At 32.7% G+C, this 22,357-nt stretch overlaps 1 protein-coding gene across 2 annotated transcripts in view; it reads right to left on the bottom strand.

Annotated features, from left to right (window-relative positions):
• The window catches only part of LOC116426128 (uncharacterized), a 77,828-nt gene that overhangs the window by 14,797 nt on the left and 40,674 nt on the right, over window positions 1–22,357 (bottom strand). For both annotated transcript variants that reach the window (XM_031974655.2, XM_031974656.2), the window contains 2 exons: window positions 13,128–13,345; window positions 4,596–4,759 (listed from right to left, as the gene is read on the bottom strand). In XM_031974655.2, the coding sequence (XP_031830515.1) occupies window positions 4,596–4,759; window positions 13,128–13,345 (382 nt within the window). The remainder of the gene's footprint in view (window positions 1–4,595; window positions 4,760–13,127; window positions 13,346–22,357) is intronic.

The following is a 22,357-nucleotide window of genomic DNA, read 5'->3' as shown; positions in this document are numbered from 1 at the left end:
GCTATTATAAACCAAAATTAAGAAGAGTTCTAATCGGATATAAATATGAGGAAGGAGATATTAAGCAATTGAAGATTACTCAATTATAATTTTTTAAAATATTCAAACGTGTTTTACAGAAGATATTTATTATAAACATTTTAACAATTTCTTCTTTTATAGTATGGATATATTATATATTACTACTTTTATCATCTTTCGTTTAAAATTTTCTCGTTTAAGAATGAACGATATACGAACGCAATAAAACATTAATAATTTTAATAAACTTATCAGTGATTACCGTTAACAGTACTTTTAAAAATAAGTCTTCTTATTTTTGTGCAAGATTGTCAAATAAACAGTTATGGAATAAGATTAAAAAGAAGAAACCTCAGTTTCTCGAGTTTTAATGAAACAAGTAAAAAACGAATAATTGTATGTTTCCAAAATTTGAATGTTTGGTATTTCATATTAAATTTGGTGCGATACATTAGTACACAAATTATTAGGTAATCATATAATAATTATAGATAATATTATAATAATTATGGACCACATAATAATTATAGATACGATCATAAAATTACTATAGATGATTACATAATTCTGTTCCTAAATTTACGTGTAACACCTCATTAGGTCACTCGTAAGAAGTGTCATCAACGTCTTATCAAAAGACGATGAATATTCACAGCGGAAATCCTTTTGAGCACAAAGGGTTAAACGGATACACCGTAAGCGGGTGAAAAAGTATGCACAATCGTGGAAGGTTTTCACCGCGATCGGTTAACATTATAATTCTTCGCTTATTGAACCCTGTCCCGGGGTAACTTGCAGTCCTGCTGCGATGTGCATATTTCAGAGTCTTCAAGCGTACTTTGGCAGTGTTCTCTAATTAGTGTGCCAACCTTCCATGTCCAAGCACGCTTCAAGACACTGAAATATGCACCCCCGTTAATCATTCGTCCATACTTCATCGAAGGACGTTTAACCCTTAACCAGTTAGCTGTTGCGACCTCTTTGAAAAGTGTGTATAAACTCCTTCTTCTGGTACGTGTACGTGTTCATATCTACAAATGATTTTTTCAACAATTTTTAATTCAAATATCGAAAATGAGTATTGAATTAACACTATCCTGCTCTCTTGTGTGTATGCATTTTTAACAAGAGGTAATTTAATAGAATCTATTAAGTTACTTAATATAATCTAGTAAGTAATTTAATATGATCTAATCGAAACATGTACTGCTAAATTAATTTTATATTTATTATGGGAAAAGTCGAGAAGTCAATCGAAGGAAAATAATTAAACTTGTAGAATAATAGTAAGTTAACATTTTAAAGGTATATGTGAAAGGCGTATATGTTTATTACATTATATTAAATTATTTATTAGATTATTAGTAGATTATTTAAAAATGTCTTAATAATTTATTAAATAATCTTAATAATCTAGATTATTAGTTTTGAATTATTTATTAAATTATTTCGTTTAGATTTAGATTATTTGTTAAATGATTAGGTTTAGATTTAGACCACTTATTACATCATTAAATTTAGATTTAAATTATTCATTAAATTATTATTAGATTATTAAGACAAATTACCTCTTGGTAGAGGTATGCAAAGTTTTCACGAGACACGCGAGATATCATTCGAAGATTTCTAGTCCCAAGAAGTTTGTACGTAGTTATAAGGAGACTAACATCTCGCGCTTTGTGTACACGGTGGAAGACGAACTCGAAGTGGCAGCTAAGTTTAACCAATTCGATTCGAGCCGTTAGACATACCTACTAATCACTCGAAACTACTTAAGCCGTGAGCGGCAGATTGGACCCACTGATGGGATTGATTTCCACCACGGCTTAAACACTTGAATAATTTCAAGATCATCACTGTCGAAAGCTTTCACTGTCTATTTTTTATTTCCGTAAAGTAAGTTCTTCTCATTTCGCATTTCTATTCTCTTTTTTCGTATCTTTCCTGGAAATATGTAAATACCAAAGGAAAGCAAACCCGCTAATTTAATATTCCTTGGATTTAACTATGAAATTCAACTATGAAATTCAAATTTCAGTTAAATTGGAGTAAAGTGAATTCGCAGAAGTGAAACACATCAATTTCCAGATTGGTAAATTCCTTTTAATATTCGTCATATTATATTCGTTTCTGTGAAGTTAAATACTTAATGGTTTAATGAATATCCACGTTAACATTAAAACTACCGGACAGGTCAAATTGGCCTACCTCAGAATTTTTATTTTGCCAGTATTTCAATTATGAAGGCGTTTCTGCGGAAGATTTTCAATTAAATTTGTGTATTTACACAGATATAAGACTAGGAGACCCTTCGAATCTCGAGAAACGTATTGTTCTAATTTTTATAAACAATTAGAAATAAGCCACTTTAATTGCTCGGTAGTAATTATTTAAAGCTGCATTTTAATCAACTCGTAGATTGGAAGACGTTATGAAGGTACAGACGTTCGTAGTCTAGTCACGAGTAATCGAGTGAGGGAGAAGTTGAATGGTATGCAATTAATGATCAAGAAAGGATGTATAATAATATTATTAATTAATTTTGGCATTCCCGCGTTTCACAGAAGTATTCAAATGGAATTTATATAATCACCTTCTATATTTACACTTTATTTACTATATTTTATATACTTCAATACAATGAAAAATTACCATGTTTTCTGTAGTTTTAATTCCGACAATTTCACAGGAAAAGTACGAATTTCATTATTATACGAATGAAACAAGATTAATAATTGCCACGAGAGTCTATCTTGGAAAAGAGAAGAATTTTTAATTTATTATTTATCATTGATATTGTTTACCAATGGAAGGACATTTTTTAAGCAAACTCGACGCTTTGTGTACCATTTCCAATAGAGTTATCAGACCTCGCCAGAAGGTCGAATACGCTCGACCACTCTATCTACGTAATTCGAGAAGGGGAGTAAACTTCGGATGGTATTAAACACGGGAACGTTCCGTGAAATCTCGAAACTGTTGAATTTGGTTCGACTGGAAATCCAACACGAATGAAACTTCGCACCGCTGGAAATTACTCTAAGTTTAATAACTAGAGGAACCTAACACGTTCGGTTCGATGAGAAAGAATTATAGACTGCACCTTGGCAACGTTGCATGCGCAGTCGTTATTAATTAACACCAACAATAATTAATCATTAATTAGAACACGTTGGATTAGACTGAAGTTGGATTATCATTGATAACAATTTAGAAATGAAATTATATACATTTTAAATTTATAAAAAGAAATGATATTACGTATGCGGTTTGTTCGTTTAATTCGTGTATAGTCGAATATTTCCGTAATTATTGAAGATAAAAAAAAGTATGACAAATAAGAATTGTTCGGTATAATAGGAGTAGATAATTTAGTAGACTGTTTCGATTTTTTTTATATTGTTATTTAACATATTCACGGACAGTTAAACTTTTGTGGAGGACATTGAAAATATGTCGCCATAATATATCGATGCTTAATGGGGGACACCATCTAGAGACGTCCCAAATATAAGTGAACTTTAGGAATTCTTTTGTTAATAACTATTTAGTGAAAATTTCTGAATTTTTCTGGGCGTATAGCTGTAACCTTCTGCTGTATATTTATATTCTTCTAAGTTATTCGTCAGCTTTGGAACCTCTTTTTGTAAAACATTCATTGTTGGTCAACTCGATGGCAAGCAACTGAAACATCTGAAGATAAAAATTATTGTGGATTTATAAACAGAACTATATTATATAAAATGTAGCATACTGATTTTTCGATATCTCAATTGTTTGATTTTTTATAAACATTTGAAGTTAATTTTTTAGAGTAAAAACAAGTTTTTGCACTTAAAAGCTTGCCATTTCCATAATAATTAAAATTTCAAAAAATCCGTTGGCTACATTTTAAATGATATATTTCTATTCATAAATCCACAAAAATTGTTGTCTTCAGATATTTCAGTGGTATGCAATCGAGTCGACCAACAATGGGCCTTTTACAAAAAGGGATTCCGAATAACTGCACCGTTTTCTAACATTTCAGCCTAAAAATATAAACATAAAGCAGCAAATTACAGTTATACAAGCAGAAGAAATCAGAAGTTTCCACTTAATAGTTACTAACAACAAATTCCCAAAAATGATCTATGTCTAGTTCATCCCTAGACACTAAAACTACCAGACGGATCAAAATGACCCATTTCTGCTTCCTACTTTTCGCAATGATTACAAAGATAACATACGTTTCTCCGAGAAATCATTGAAGAAATAGATTTAGCAATACGCAAATTGAATTCTAAATCAATTGAAATCTCAACAAATGCACACTTGGAGTTTCTATAGCGGAATTTCAAAAAGTCAATTTAACGGTTCGGTAATTTCAGTGTTAACGGGCCTGCGGTAGTTGAACTGTTAAAGACCAGTCGTTCTCTTTCATAATGGCGCGAGCAATTGGCAGAGCAGCGTACCAGCGACGCGCCGCGATATTCCTTTTGACGATCAGCGAAACATCGTCGTCGTCATCTTCGTCGACGACGTTCCGCCAACACTCAGCCAGCAAAAGGAGAAATAAATGTCGCCGCACTTACCGAGAGAAGTGTCGTAAGCGCAAATGTAATCGCTGGTGGTGAACTGCGCGGTGAGGGCGGTTTTCCCAACCCCCGACGCACCCAGCATGCCGACTTTGTAAGTGGCCACTCGTTCGTTGCTCGTGTCCTCCTCGGCTTCCATGCCAGAAAGCTGCGACGCCAAGCTGAAACATTCGTGGAACGAGTGGTGAACAAAGAAATATCAAAATGGGGCCTTGGAAAATCTCCGCGCGCCTCTGCGCGACTACCGGAACCGGCTATCGACCGGCCAGAAAAAAAGGGGCTCGTTCCGCGAGTTGCGCGCGTGTTTCTTTGTCATTCTTGAGAGCGCTTTCACGTGCGTCGCGCCGTTTTTTTCTCTCGCCGACGGAAAAACGGAACGATGCGCACTGTTGGAGATTCAAAACCACGGGCAGCGGCCGTTTCCAGAAAATTCTTAGGTGGTTTAAGAACATTGAACGTTTCACAGTTGTAATAGTCTATATTAATCGTTACAGTACTAAGCGGCGCAATTGCGCTTCCGTTTCAGTTGAGAAACTGAATTACGCTTTGCTATTTTCGCAGGAAAAGATTCGAGATGGTGCGATCGCTCTATTTTTCCATTTCTAAGCGTTCTTCGTTCGTTTTATTTGCGATGGATTGAAGTAAGGACGATCGCAAATGAAACAGAATACGACGGAGTGAGATGTAATGATAGGGAATAGATATTTTAGAGTAATTAACAATTCTATATACTTACATAGCACGATATAATGTAAAATTCATTCTTAGTTTTTGGGAAGGTTGACTGTAAATTTTTTAAGGCAATGAAAAATAGTGTTCAGTGTTAATCAAATGTATTAATAACTGCATTAATATACTACGTATATGTTTTATACATACTAAAGTGTATTACTGTCATTTATTGATAAGCAAATGATATAATGTGGATTAAAACTATTTTTCACATGTTACTTCGTCGTAAGGTGGTGTATCTTGATGGAGAACAAAAGCGACTACCATACGTATTATTAATGATAACATCTTCTTTATTACACTCAGCAGAACAAAGTGAACATTACTTACATAAGACAGACGAAAATAAGCAAAATACAAGAAGAAATATGTACGCTGAGAGAAATAATGTGCGAGCAGAATAAAATTAGAGGTACAAGTAGGAACGAAAGAAGGGAAAAGAAAAATTAATTAATTAATTACGTACAGTCAGCGAACACAAGATAGCCAAGTAAAAGGTAAAAGAAAGAGAAGGGACTTCTAGCAAAAACTCATTGTCGGTTCGCTTTCGTTGTGTTTTTAATCCATTACATATTGTTTAACCATTTCTGGATAACCCAAAGACATCACAAACGTGTATGAAACAATTTTTATTTAAATACTTCTGAAGTTACAGAATAAATTGAAATATAATGTATGGCATAATTCGCGAATAATTAGCGAACGGTTCTATCAATTGTAAAAGCAATCAAGTCAACGGCGAAATGTTCTGAAAAAGAGGGAAATTGTATCGTTAAAAATAACTGCACCCGAGAAACGTATTCCGCATGAACGGATGAAATAGATTTTGAAATGACAGTTACGTTATATTCGATATTTCAAATTACTTTCATTAAAATCGCCGTGAACGTCGAACTAACGAGTCTCGAAAGTCACGAATGAAATATTACGTGGAACCGTGGCGTGTATAATCAGCCAGTCCGCTTTAAACGTGCTTATTCTACTTGCAGCGACCTTTCAGATCCAAGGCCATCGAAATTTTCTGTAGTTACACAAATATTAAATTCTCGTTTAGTTTGACGAGTTACGCGATCGTGTATGATGTTATTGAGGAGAAAATATTGTGTAAAAATAATAATGAGTATATAATTGCTACAAATAATAGAGATAATAAGAAATGCAGTGGATATATAATCTTTTGCCTTGTAACATAATTGTATTTAATAAATATTAATGTAATATTAATCGTTTTCTAACCCTTTTCATTCAGGAGGCGTTTTGGTTCAATGCAGAAGCATTATAAAACTAGATATTCAATATCAAACTTTATGCAGTGCATTAGCACATGAAACGTTTAAATAGAATAATTCTGTTCTTTAATTTTTGTGTGATTTTTTACAATGTTAAGTTTGAAAAATATTATTGATATTTTAATAGAAAGTGACGCATATTTATAGTTAGAGAATTTGCCGACTGCAAAGGGTTAGTAGGTGAAATGAAATTCTATTTCTTTCTTACTGATATTTCACAGTTATAGTAGATGTAACTGTTAATGTAATATTTGATAGTAATTTAGTCTACTAATATTTGATAGTTAAAGTAGATATAGATTTACTAGGAATTTGGAAATCTCTGTCCTTTTAACTAATTATTAAGATGAAACGATTTCAGTAAATAATATTAACATTACATAGTATTAAATACCTTATAGTTAATTTCTAATTTTTTAGTCAAATATGCTTTTATCATATACCGTTACAGTAATAAATCTTCTATTGTAACTAATTATCAATATAATATGTTATTATGTAACTTAATAAAATTTTAGATTATTGTCTGCGTTATTAATGTTGTTTGCATTGTGTAATTACGTACTATGCTGCTTAAACATGTCAGTGGTCGCTTATGAAGGATAAATAAATAAGGAACAGTTTATAAAAGCGAGCGAACGTGAGTCATTATCATTATCGCAGTCTGCTTCGCTTCTGCAGGTTTTATCTTTCACTTTTATGAAACTGAAGTGACCTTCGTGAATATAAAATGACGTCAGTCCGCGTCTGCACGAGGTACTGATAATACGAGAGCTTTCTTTCACGTTTCACATTGGTTTCGATTCACTTTTTTCGCTCATTATGCTTGCAGCATTTTCAAGTTAAAATTATTTCTACGTAAACGATAATGTTTAAACTCATCGACCAAATCCATTGTCGTTTCTCTTGAATTTTTGAAATTTTAATTTCACAAATTTCAATTTACATAAATTTTTAATAACTGCGTGGAGAATTGGAGACATGCATTTGATCATTGTCAAACATCCGTAAAATGTATAATTATTGCATAACAATAATTAATTAGTGTAAATATAAATATAAATACATATTAATTAGTTATTGCATGACTATAATTATACATTTTACGAATATTTGACAGTGACCCAATAAATGTCTCCAACGCTGCACGTAATTCTTAAAAACCTATGTAGATCGAAACTTGTGAAATTGAAATTATACAGACTAACACAAAAAAAATATATATACTTTTTTTTATGTTAGTTGTAAAATACGTTTTCATAAAAAAGTTTGTTTCATCAAAAAGCAATGGATATTTACAGTGAGACAAATTGTCCAGTGAAAACAGTTAAATCTTTTCACTGATTGATCGTGTCGGAGAAAAATTGTACAAGTCCTAAAGCTGCTCTCACAATGTCAGCAAATTCGTTCACAAGTTTTCGGGAGATTGTATCGTGAGCATCCCGAAACAGACGGAAGGGTACGTTTCACTTGGCTGAAGACGAAAGCCGACCCCTATTCCTAACAAATACCAGGGTCTTCCACTAGTATCCACAATTTTCTACGTGGCATACCCCCGATTTCCCACCGGCTTTGTTTCCCCAGCGCTTATTTGGTGAAAGATTTACTCTACTTAACCCTTCACGGTCGTAAGCCACCTATCACGTGACATTCTGAGCGTTACGCAGAGCCGCACGCTCCGATTAGGATTAATATCAAACAAATTGGACCATTGGTCTACTTATTGTTTATGTCTCTAATTTAGTGATTTACTTGACTAACTATCATTTATCACTCGTTTACTCATTCCAGATTATTCTCTCCAAAAGTTTCCTTCTCAAGGCGCAGATACGCTATCAGAAAACTTGCGAGATTGTTTTCTGATAGCGACAGTAATAAAATAAACATAATGAACAGAGTAATAAACTAAAATAGAAGTGTAATCACTTCTAATCACCAGGCTGTATATAGTATTTTTATGCATTTGCGACAAATCTGAGAGTAAAATTCTGAAAAATACACACGATACGAAAAAATATTCAAAGAACAGCGCTTCGTGTAGTATTTATCTTGAAAACCCATTTCCTATCGTAATTCTATTTTCCAAATTATAATATCTTCTTGACATTAGATTCACGGACATTTATTGTACACTGTATTCTATTTTTCCTAGAAAAATTGACGTCTGTCCATTTCGACTTTAAAAATCAGAGGTTTGGAGATAAACAATTAAAATACACATTCGTGTAATTGCATCGATCGAAATCGACGTAAACATTTGCAAAACAATATTTCCAAAATTCAATATACGTCAAATGGACGTGTTCGGTAAATCCCTTAAACGTCTGAAAGAAAGAATCGATCTTCCATGACAATTCATCTATTTCTACTGAAACATTATTCTTTAATTCCTCAAATAAAACCAATAAACCAAACAGTTTTAAAACCCATTGTTAAAACTTTCTATTTGCATAAAGACCTGCAGTCTACTAATCACAGAAACTCAAAAGTCGATTCTTGCTCTTGATCCTCCCTCACACTGGTTCGACAGAATCGTCCTTCACCGAGTAGTTACACTTCAGACGCCAATTTCACAGAGCCAGGAACGACGCGGCGCACGCTGAACATTCATCATAATTCTCGCAACTCTTCCCCGCGGAAGAGCACTTGCCAAGATTACATCTTGTTTCGCCGCAATCCGACCGCCCACGCTGTCGGGATAACCTGTCAAGATTCGAGGGGACGATGGTAATCGCGGTCGGGGCAAGATTATGCGAGAAGAATGAGGGAGGAGCGAGAACAGGCGAAAAAGAAAGACGACTGGAGGCCCTTTAATCTCTTTAAGTGGCAGTCCAACGCGGGAGAATCCTTTTTCGGTTTACGTCGCTCGTTACCTTTAGGCAGATTTCACACCTATGATGCCTGAATCGCGATGCCCGATGCGTTTCGCGCATCGTACAACGAAGGTGCTACCGCTAGACACGATTGAAAATTCTACAGTTTCTTGGGACTGCTTTACATACCATAAACCCATACACCCTTAGAAAAGAATCCGTAACTTTCCGAAATTCTACTAATCAACTGTAAGATTGGGACACCTTAGACTCTTAACCCTTTGCATTCGGGAGGCGACTCTCGGTCGCCATTTGATTGGACACCGCAAAATGATGAAATCAGAAATTCAATATTAAATGTTGAATAAGGTATCAACACATGAAGCATAGAAATAAAACAATTCTGTTCCTTAATTTACGCAAGACGTTTCTTTATGTAAGTTCGAAATAATATTGTTAATATGTCGTCAGGAAAATAATGGACGTTCATAATTAAAAATATTGTCGAGTTCAAAGGGTTAACATTAATATTGAAACTACCGAGCAGTTGAACTGACTTTTTGAAATTCCTCTATAGAAGCTCCAAGAGTGTGCCTATCGAAACATCAGTTGATTTACAATTCAGTTTGCGCATTGGTAAATCAATTTCTTGAATAATTTCTCAGAGAAATATCTGTAACCTTTTTAATCATTAGGAAAAGAAGACATCAGGAATAGGTCATTTTGATCCGTCTGGTAGTTTTAATATTAATAAAAGTTTATTAATATAACATTTGTGTGTAATCCTCTATAGGCTGAATTTTTTGTTCATGACTATAGAAAAATGTATATATCAACACGTTAATACAAACTAACCCTTAACGGACCAGAAGTATTTCAAGTTTATTTACCACCAAAAAATACCATACCATACCATAACAAGCGGAAATAAATTCATAGAGGTGACTTAACATGATACTGTGTTATAACACATGATAATGTGTTAATTGTAAATATTACAACAATAACAGTGATAAAAATAATAAAATGATCAGTAAGTAAAAATTCCATTGGCCCGTTAAGGGTGAACAGTGTATTTAATAGTTTTGACAATTGTATTAAAACGAATATACCTTCAGCGTAGAAAAGTTTAAGCAAATGAATTACTTAATTGTATTTAATACTGAATTTCGAAGTCACACGAGTTTATAGAAGGTTAAATTTTCGTACGTAGGAACGTGCGCGGTAATGTTTTCGGCGTTTGTTATTAGTCTCCTATATAAACTGCTCGATAATTACCGGTATATAATGCGTTAATTGCTCCACGGTAGTGGAGGATTAAGTCCTGGCTTTCGACGTCCTGGCGGAAACATTTCGCGTGCGGTGCAAGCATTTACGAGTATGAAATTTAATTAGTCTACGCGGGGAGTTCGACGCCCCTTGAGAATGGAAATCTTTTGACACCGTGCCAGTGAATTTGGACGATTTAATTTTGTTACAGTTCTGCTTTCAACGCGTTTTGATGGTAATTTTGTTGGAAAAATTTGTGTTTGCTGATCAGTAAGTAAGGTACTTGTAAGGTTATATAAATATTAGTATTTGTATTAGTATTTGTATTAGTATTTGTATTAGTATTTGTATTAGTATTTGTACTTGTACTTGTACTTGTATTTACATTTTCCACACTTTTACCCTTATGTTTAATATTTGAAGTTGAATAGAATAAAAAATAAAAGTACAACTAGTTTTATTCAATTTTTAAACACATTAAGCTCCTGATAATCACTAGTGTAATAAACAGACTATTTCGAGTTTTATATAAATTTCTGTTTTATAAATTATAAATAATTTAAAGAAAAAAAAAGTTAATTTCCTTTTTATTAAAAGATTCATTATATTAACGATGAAATAGACTCTTGTCAACGTGAAAAGTTTCCTTATTGTTTCTAAATTTATAAATGGTCTACATGCATCAAGATTTGCAATCTAATTATCAATGCTTAATCACTCTCGGTTTAGTAATTACAACCTAATAACACGTTGTGATCTACAATAAAAGTAGTGTTTTCTCACAGAAGAATTAATAATGCACCTGCTGCACAGTGCAATCTAATTTTCAAGTTCTATATATAATGTCAACATGAATTGCGAATTTATCGGTTAATTATCGCTCGAATCATTGCGGATTCATTTATTCGCGCGGTCATCCCAAAATGCCACATCCATTTATGTAATTCAGTGATTAATTGTAACACAGCTGGATTTAAATATAATATAGGCTAAATGTTAGAGAGGTAATTTGTCTCGTTAATAAATCGTGGTTCGCGTTAATGTTTAATTCCACGGTTGCAAATGGATTTACGCGTGTTGTACAATTACGGTGAATTTGAAAATGCAGTTCAGACGATACTCTGCGACATTGTTAACCGCATTATTTAATATTCTCCTTTTCGCGCAGGAAAAAGTTCGGAGAAAAAGAAACACATCGGAGCATAATTATGATTACCACGAGGTTTCCGCGTTTATTTATTCAAGAGCTGTTCATGAAGGTGGATCATTAATTCTTCCTCCCTTGTTGCTTTTCTCATTTCTTATTGAATTAGTTTCTTTTTTACTTTTTACTACTTAAGTCTTTTTTACGGCTCACGATCAGTATTACATAGATCGATGCAGTGAATTATTTCTTTATTTTGAATATATTCCTCACGAAATAGAAGAAGATACGTAAAAATAGGAAAAATAATAATACAAAAAGTTTTTTGAAAGGTACACTTTCAAATCGAAGTAATAGGAAAAAATGTGTTCCATTAAAATTGTTTGGAGAGAGGAAATTGAAAATAAACGAATATCTATGCAGCTTCATCGAATCGACATTTTAATACATTTATGGTTTCTATACGTATAAATATTCTGTTTCAATCACTCAGAATATGTAACGTGATATCATAATTTTATTTTATTTACAGTACTATCGAATTTGCGATTTCATTGTACTGTAGATACGTATATAATATTTGAACTATATACTGCTTAGTTCGGTTAAATATTGGTAAAAATTTAAATTAATAAAAACGAGACAATTTAATGGTTGATCATAAATAACGATGCGATAATAAATGCCAAAAAGATAATGAAACACATTTATTACTATGCTTCATCGTTAATCAAAATCAATTAAATTAAAGTTGAGTGAACTAACATTACAGATATGCAATAAATAATCTTGAATCAACTGTTAATTAAGTATTATCACATTGCAGACAAGTGTGCGCGTTTGTAGTGCATTCAATGTATACCCAGGGTACTAAAAATGGAACACGGTGAAGTATTTAATAAATACGTGAACCATATATATTTTTTAACTTTTTTATAGAAACAAATAAACACATAATGAATATAATAAAGAGACAAAATTTTATAGAAATAAATGAACAAATAATGCAAAGAATAAAGAGATAAATGTTATAGAAATAGATAAACGAATAATGAAGCGAATAAAAGGACAACGAATTATAAAAATAAATAAGCAAATAATGTAGTGAACAAAAGGACAAAAAATTATAATAATAAATAAACAAATAACGAAGTGAATAATGAGACAAAAAATTATAGAAATAAATAAACAGATAATGAAGAGAATAATGAGACAGTGGTAACGATATGACCAGAGACGTGGACAGAGCAAATATTCGGCCAGTTGTTAATTAATTCCTCACCTGAGCAATCTAGCCTCCCTGGTGCTGCTGCAGCTAGTGCCGGATGATGTGACGCTGTTGATGCTCCTGCTACGGCGGCTCTTCAACGAATCGCCGAGGTTGTAGACCCCGTTCGCTGTTATAGAAAACGATCTCACCCTGTAATATTCCATGCCATCCTCGGTTTCACCCTCTTCGGCCCCACCGGCGCCGCCGCGTTTCGTTTCAGCAAGCATCGGCTGCAACAGGCAAAAATGAACTCCGTCAATTGGTACGGTACCTCGTAAAGGACATCGTTCTATTCCCAATCCGATCAGTTGATCTATTTCGTCTGGATACTCCATTTAACCCGTTCCCGTATAATATCGTGTCAGACTCGTGACGAAGATTTCAAATACTGTTTAACCTTTAACCCTCTATAGGTCGAATTTCTTTTCGTAACAAAGAAGAATGTGCGTAGCATAAATTTAATAAATATTCGTAATAGTTTGAATAATTGTATTAAAACGAATATACCTTGTAATTTTGAAATTACGACTTTAAGTTTAGGTTAATTAATTACTTCATTTTACTTACCGCTTTGCTATGCAACATGAAATAAATCAACATGAACGCCGATATGTTGGCAATGTGACTTCAAAGTCGCACGGGCTTATAGAGGATTAAATACGGTCGCTCGGACTCACGTATACAAAATATCGTGAGTTTTGAAACCAGTGACATTTTCGTTATATAGTCGATACTACGGATGCGTAGAGGTATTTAAATAAGTAAATGCAAATAGATACAATAAATTGTTTTATTAGTTACTTAGAATACTTAGAGGTTAAGTTCATTTCCATATTTACAGATTAAGATTGAATGTATGTATCGCGACCTGTCAAATAACTTAAGTGATTTTATTTTGAAGAAAAATTAAGAAATTGTGATGTCAGTTTCAGGTGTGGTGTAAGTCAGTTTAGTTTGAAAATATGTCGCACATAACTGAGCTAGTTTAGCTAATACGTACGCGAATACTTTTTTTCCATTGGTTTTAAGGTATAGACACTTCTAGGTCAAAGTATTGGCTCACAGTAGCCTACACTGTGGCTTCTGTTCATTGGAAAGCTCCTGTCGATTTCTTGTGATTATCATTGCAATTTTGTATAGCTAACTAAAATGTTCTAACCATGCTCAAATCTTTGACGTATGATTTCTTTTGCAATTGTGCTTGATGAAACTACTTTATCGTTAATAGTTTATTAAAAAAAGAAAAGAATTTGATACTTAATCTATATCTATATATACTCTAAGTAGTAACGATAGACAATATTTATTTTCTAATTGCTTTTATAAGTAATATTTAATTTATAGTCAAAACAAAGTAAATAACATTTACGTTTATCGAATTCGATTGAAAATTCTCGTCACGAGTTTAACACGATATTCTAGGACAAGGGGTTAATTTACAGTTTCTTCGTTTAAATTTTTGTTCATCCCTTAATATTATTTTGACAGAGGTGTACAGATATAATTGAACTAATGATCTTTAAAAACATGTTGAAATAAAAATATTTATAGAAAAGGCACCAGTGATAAGTTTCACGTAATTTGTGTTACTTTAAATTATTTTTATCTGACAATAATTCAAGATACCTTCTGAAACTTTTAAAGGCGACAGTTGCTGAAAATGGGAGAAGTTCTAACAGTGCAGTATCAGTTAATAACCATTTTCACCATTATATCACAGAACGCAATTAATTGGAAATTCAACAAATCGTTTGGTGAGAAGAGGGTGAGAAGAGGGTGTAACATTCAACCACTGTGAATTGCAGTTAGAAACTTGTGCGTTAGTTACGAGTCAGCGGCGACCATACCGCGGAAACAGTACTCCATATTTATCAGCGAATAGGTTATCATTAGCTGTTCACAGTTAACGACGTTCAATCTCCAATTTCTTTCCAAGATAATTTAGAATCTTTGATATTTTCCATAGCTGTTTTTAATTTTAGTCGTAGTCTCTACGACATATGAGATTTACAAAAGGAAAGACTATTGTAAAATTAATGAAGCATCAAATTAGTAGAATAGTAGAAGATTAATAAGATATTAAAGCTCATTAATTTACTCAAGTTTAAAAGTGTGATTTGCTTTGTTTACATAAATGAGAATGTCCTACTACAGAGAATCGAATGATATTAATTTTATCTTGATAAATAAATGAGACCAAGTTTAATACTTGATTTAAATTTCATACATAGCATTACAATATTGGAAAAACTTGTATATTGAAGGGATAAATAACGAGAAGTAAAAAAACATGATTTTAATTATTGAAAACAGTATCAAGGTTAATACTTGTACAAAGTGAGCCTTCGAAAGTTAATGAAAGACAAAAAATTAATTTTATCGGCATATGAAACAGGTAAAAGCAACTGTTTAATTCTTGGATGTTTAAAGTTAATGAAAGACAGAAAATTCGTTTCATCAACGTGAAACTTTGAAACAAAAGAAAGATCAATTGAACCGTTTATTTCGAAAGCGGCTTAAGTTTACTTGGAAAAGATAATAAAATCATTAAAGAAAAAAAGGATTATGTGGAATTGTAACTATTATAATGATTAACTTGATTTTTTAAATTTGGATCGAATTATTTCTCGCAGAAATGTTTAAGTCCCGAAATCGTAGTCCCATCGCGTCGCCGACGTCGTTGGAATCAGATTGAAATAGCCGGCCGGGTAAATTGCTCGCGATTCCCTTGTCGCGAAGGGAAATCGCGAAGGGAAATCGCGAAGTGGAATAAGACCTGAAATAACACGGTTCGTAGAATAGAAACGAGCCCGAAGCTTTTCAAACCGGGCTAGATAAAAGCTCTCAGATGGTCTTGGCTTGTTTGCGATAAAAATTGCCTTATTGATTCCTTTTCCACCGACGACAAGATGCTCTAATATTACTGCGGACGTATTGTCATAAATATACTGGAAGATAACAGACGGTCTTTGTTACCCGAAACCTTTGTGATCTTGCACAATGAACGGAAGATGCGTGTCAATGTGCACTAAATATACGCATTTGATCAATTTTGTTTCTAAATAAATATTTTATAGTTTTCATGTTGAGAAGAATTATTATATATTTTCGTTTATGAATTTTAATGGTCTCGTTTTAATATTTACGTGGCAGAATCATTTTACTCTTTTACTCTTTTACTCTTTTACTCTTTTACTCTTTTACTCTTTTACTCTTTTACTCTTTTACTCTTTTACTCTTTTACTCTTTTACCCTTTTACTCATTCAACTCATTCATTTGACTCACTTAATCAATTTACTCATTTTACTCGTTAAATACTTTACCGATGTCCTTTCCTTCCTTATAATTATTATTATTCATTATAATTATTTAAAAATTTTATTCTCTAACAAACAACCAAATTAATTGCTTCAGTCCTTCTTCATTCAATCAAAATCACAAACACCAAAGGAAAGTATATTATTCAAATTTTCCATTTACTTAAACTTAATAGTCTATCAGTCACTCAAATTTTCGATCAATAAACTATTTCATCAAACTGGAAAGTTTTGAAATCCAGCGCTAACAGTGAGAATACAAATAGCATTAATGTTTGGTGACGAATGATCGTGCGTCGAACAGTAAACAATTAATCTCTTCCAATGAGAGTAAAGGCACTTATGTATCGCTATCGCAATTCGTGCTGCATTGAATTCGCCGTGCGTTTCACAGCGGCGATCGTTCCAATAACTTCAGCTCGACGCGCCGCGGCTGCTGGCCGTGTAATTATTTCCTCATTTCGCGCGCGTTAATTTCGCAGCACGTGCGCTTTATTCGCGACACGATGAAAAGACTGTGTCGCGTTTCAAACGGAATGGTCGCGTGTCGCGAAAATCCCCGATAAATTTATCCGCGCGATCGCGTCGCACACGTTCGCACCCGCGCCGCGCCGTTATGAAATGATCAACGAAATAATTGCAAGGGAAATTTTAATATTTCCTTTCTGTCCGTTTCGCGTTTCATGTCATAAGCTATCGTGAGCTACATGGTTTCCGACGTCGAATCTCACATCGGGATGGTATTTTCGTTGGAACGTTATTTGCAACACGGACAACGAGAGCAATGTACAGGGTGTCCTATTTGAATCAATGAATATTTTTATCTTAAAAAGTGTCAATTTAAAAAATGTTTCAGACAACATTTATTGCTTATTCGTATAGTTATTGGTTCTTATATTGATATATAACATTATATTATTATATTATATTAATATTGTTATTATATATTGTAGTTTTTATAGTATTAATACCTTCAATGATACAATTTTGTGTATACTGTTGTGTATATTTCCACATTCTTTATGAAAACGCATTAACCCCATTATGTCGGAAAATCATTAATTTCGGAGATAAAAGTATTTATTGATTAAACTCGGTCACCCTGTATAAAAGGATATTTCTGCATTTATTTTCTAACCTGTTAACCACATTATAATAATGGAATATAATTATTATACACTCATTAATATGCTTTCATGCTGGTAAACGTAATTTGATTACTATAATTAGATTATAAGTTTTATCCACTTACTGCGCACATGAGTGTATTAAATAACACAGAATGTAAACACTAAAGCTTTCATACATTTTTGATGTAATTTCTGTCCCGTCAAATCCTTAATGAAAAGCATAAATTAGAAATCAATGTTATTTTGAAAGTGTACTATATTTACTAATAATAAAATGTACTGCAGCTTAGAAATTTATTTCTGCTATAGATTATAAAATCGAAGTTTCAAATTGCACTATTTTATAATTATTAATTATAAAATTAAATTGTAATATTCTCTTTTAGAAAACTTCCTTTAAGAAATAAGAGTTCTGTAAGAAAGCTTTATTAAAATGTGGTTCTAAATGTATCTATTTTTACGTAGCACAAACAATACTTTTAACAAGAAATTTATGACCTACATAAACATAAAGTACGGTTTCTAAGAACGTATGGCAGCGACGGTTATCCTTTTAGTTGACGTACATCCCGTCCTCAATTGAATCAATCTTTTAAACGTTCTACGACCCAATAAGGAATGTGTAATCTTCGAGGCAGACTTACGAACGGAGATTAGGGTCAAAGTGAATCCCAGTGCATCGAGACGCCCATTATGCGAATTAGGTGACATTGCTGCAAACTGATGTTTTGCGTGTTACCCTAATTTCCCGTAATGCCCGCGGTCTGCATCAGCGTTTCCTTTTTATTGTTCGAATAATTTATTTCCTTCGAAACCTTAATGAAATTCCAATTCTTCGGATATTTAATTTTCCAAGATTTTACATCCGTTATTTTACACTTATTTTATCATGTGCATTGTTCGGTATTTTGTAACTACTATTAATTACTAGGTTTACATCATTAGATGCTTTGGAATGACGTCGCAATTAGATACTTTGGTTATTGTTCCTAGAATTTACAGTATTTTTAACTTTGACAATACTAAAAATAATATATTCAACAGATAAAACACTTCGGTGAATTAAATGCGAAAAACTAAATAAGAATTTAATATGTTAAAAGAATAATGATGGAATATGGAATAAATAGTATCAATTGATAATTTAAAAGAAACAGGACAGAGCAGTATATCTACATGCAAGCAATAAAAGAAAAATTAAATAAATTATTTAACAGTGAAGAATTGGTATTAAAGAAATATTTAATATTTAAATCACAATAATAATGTACAGCACTCGGTAAAATTGTAATATTTCGTACAATATGCAGTACAAAAATTTGGTGCATATTACGCATAAACTAAAGATTGAATGTATCTCATAAAGCAAACAAGTTACACAATTAAATTATGCAATAACAATTTCACTAAAAATCAATAATGGATTCCAAACGTCTTTCTCATTGAAAAGCAGGTACGTAGATGAAATTCACATAGCGTACCAATCTAACTTAAGATTCCACGTAACCGAATGCGAGAAGCTTCTAACTAATTTTTCAAGCCTTTTTTTTCCTCAGTCAATCTTGTTAAAACAGTTCCACTGGAAGTTTTTCGAACGCGGTCTGAGTACAGGTTACGTCTATGTATGTATGTTAAAGTCAAGCAGCTGAGTCGAAGAGACACGAACATCCGGACAATGTCGTAAAGTTAGAGTCTCGCGTTTCGACTAGAAGCTCCGGATATCCTCTTGCCCCGCGCCCTTTTCCTTTTTCCTTCAATACCGAGATTCGTTGGTCTTACCATCGCAAAAATAAACGTAAAATCTGTCCATCGTGTGCAGTATAACCAGTGTATAAAGAAAAAAAAGTCGAAATTTAAGTTTTTATCCGATTAGAAGTACAAATTGAAAGTCTTCGATATGTGCAACCAATGTATAAAGAAAACAAAAGTCGGAATTTAATTTTTTATCCGATTGGAATTACAAATTGAAAGTCTTCGATACGTACAATCAGTGTACAAAGAAAGAAAGTCGAAATCAATTTCTTTGTTGAACGAGAGTTATTTAAAAGTGTATAATGTATATAAACAGTATATTAAAAAAATCGAAATCCAATTACTTTGTCGAACTAGAATTATTTGAAAATTGTCTATTTATATAAACAGTATACAATGAAAAATAAAATCGATATCCAGTTTCTTGGTTGAACTGAGGTTATTTGAAAATCTATGATACGTTAGTTATAAATCTGTATAATAAATAAATAAATGTATTAACTGAAATTTAAATGAAATAAATATATTTTCGTTAGAAAATATTGTCATCATCAATCTTAATCGCAGAACCATGTCACTCGAAATTACCCTACTACAGGATAAGAATAGAAAAAGACAATTTTTCAGTTTAGACACTTAGCGTTTTCTACAAAAACTCTTCACGTACTCTTCAACTCTTTTACGCGAGTCGTGACACTGTGTGACGTCCACGTTGTTAGAAAGGATCGATACGATCCGTGGATAAGCTCGTCTCTCTTCTCGACATATCGAAAGATCAATCCTGACGGATTCTCGGGAGATCTCTCTATTCCCATTGTAATCCACGTCTTTATCGCGGTGTGGGGCGAGGATTTTCTTCTTTTCGGGCAAAGAGGGGGTGTGTACTTTAGCTTTTGTCGCATCTCGTCTTTTGGTACTTTTCCATGTAGCATTAAGGCCGACAATGTAATAACACGAGTCTGCCGAATCGGGACCATTCTTCTCTTTGGTTGTATGCACGATGAAAACTGGGATCGATGAATTTCTTGTGAATGTAAGTATGTAAGTAGGTAGCTGTGTACATATCCTGGATGGATGAAAGTGTTTAGGTAATACCATTGCATAGTGAAGTTGTGTAGTAAACTTGTGTAGTAGAATTCTATAGTAAAGTTGTAGAGTAGAATTGTATGGTAAAATTGTATAGTAGAATTGTATAGTAAAGTTATGTAGTAGAATTGTATGGTAAAGTTGTATAGTAAAGTTGTGTAGTAGAATTGTACAGTAAAGTTATATAGTAAAATTGTATAGTAAAGTTGTATAGTAATGTTGTGTAATAAAAGTATATACTAAAGTTACATAGTAAAATTATATAGAATTATGTCAGTTTAATTGCTTGTGTCACTACATAAATTTAATTGCTCATGAAAGAAAGTTATAATCTTACATATACATCATACCTACATAATTGTAATGAAAATTCATTTCTTCAAACTACTAAGATACTTTTTTAAAATGAAAGTACATATTTTTATTATTATTATATGATCAGTATAAAAAACAATTATGTCATCTGCAAAAATTGTGGTATAAGTAAAATGTTTTTCCTTCCGTACGTCTGACGACTGTTGGCAAAGTAAACGATCGACGTCATCGCGTTTTGAAGAATGATGGATTCTCCAGACCCGTTTTCGTCGTTTCGTATTATGTAAAGCGGTGTAACGGAACTTGTTCAAGCGTAATGCGAGTTTTCTGGCGTCTTGCGCCGTTTTCGTAACATTTCGTCAGGTTATGTGTCGTACGTGATACGATTTTAACCCCTATAATATTGAAGTAGCACGTCATAGAAAGTCCGCATATTTCCAGAAGTTAATGTTACTTAAAGAACCATTAAACATAAATATTCACCAATAATCGACATACTTCAGTTTTTCGCATGTTTTCTAAATTTAATAATTACATTTCAGAAAATTAAATTATTTTTGCTTCAATAATAATTTTCAGTTCAAACTATGTACCATTACTACATAATTCATTAAATGACAAATAACATTTATACAAATAACATTTATGTAATTATTATTATAATTTCGACAATCTTAACAGTTTGAAATTGATTTACAAAGAAACATCGACGAAATACGTAAGATGTAATCATTTTGAATAATAACGTCCTTGTTAATATTAATCTTCACTGAATACTTACCTTTGATACGAATACAATTCGCTCGTCATACGCGAAATTAATCTTACTGTGATATTAATTTTATCCAACTATGAGATACACGTGCCTCTCGTTTTACAGGATCGTTTTGTTCTCTTTACGATGATTATCCTTTCTCGTTTCTTAATTACAGCGTATTAATGTAACTGAAATTTAAAGCAGCCGTCGCCGTCCTGGCGAGTTTTTAATCAGCCGCAAATATATCGCGCAATTAATTACGTTCAAAGAAACTAATGGCTGTTCCAGGTACAATTTATCTACAATTGAGAAACCGATTTCACTGTCGCAATTTTCATGCATGTAAATTGGCAATCAATGCTTTTCTCGTGTACGAATAAATGGAACTTCCATATAACTGAAAAAGACTTTCGTCTATCTCTAAATAGAGATCTATTTAGAAAATATAGCGTACAGATTTTTCAATATCCCAACTATTTAATTCTTCATGAACATTTGAAGCTAATTTTTCAGAGTGAAAATAGACTTTTGCACTTCAAGTGCTTGCCATTTCTATGATAGTTAAAATTTCGAAAAATCCGTAAGCTAAATTTTAGACACTACAGTTCTGTTTATAAATCTACCAAAACTTTGTTGTCTTCGGATGTTTCAGTTGTTTGCAATCGAGTCTGTCAATAATGGATGTTTCACTCAAAGGGGCTCGGAAGCTAGTGAATTTTGTTGCGCCATTTTGTAACATTTCGGCTTAGTAAAAATATAAATATAAGATAGAAGATCACAGTTATACACCCTGAAAAAATGAGATTTTTTCACTTAATAGTTATTAACAAAGAAATTCCTAAAGCTTACTTATGTTTAGCACGTCTCTACGTAGTGTTCACCCT

This window comes from Nomia melanderi, chromosome 12 (assembly GCF_051020985.1).
Source record: "Nomia melanderi isolate GNS246 chromosome 12, iyNomMela1, whole genome shotgun sequence".
Classification (NCBI taxonomy): domain Eukaryota; kingdom Metazoa; phylum Arthropoda; class Insecta; order Hymenoptera; family Halictidae; genus Nomia; species Nomia melanderi.
The sequence above is the reverse complement of the archived record's forward strand: the minus strand, read 5'-3'. Positions and strand labels throughout refer to the sequence as shown.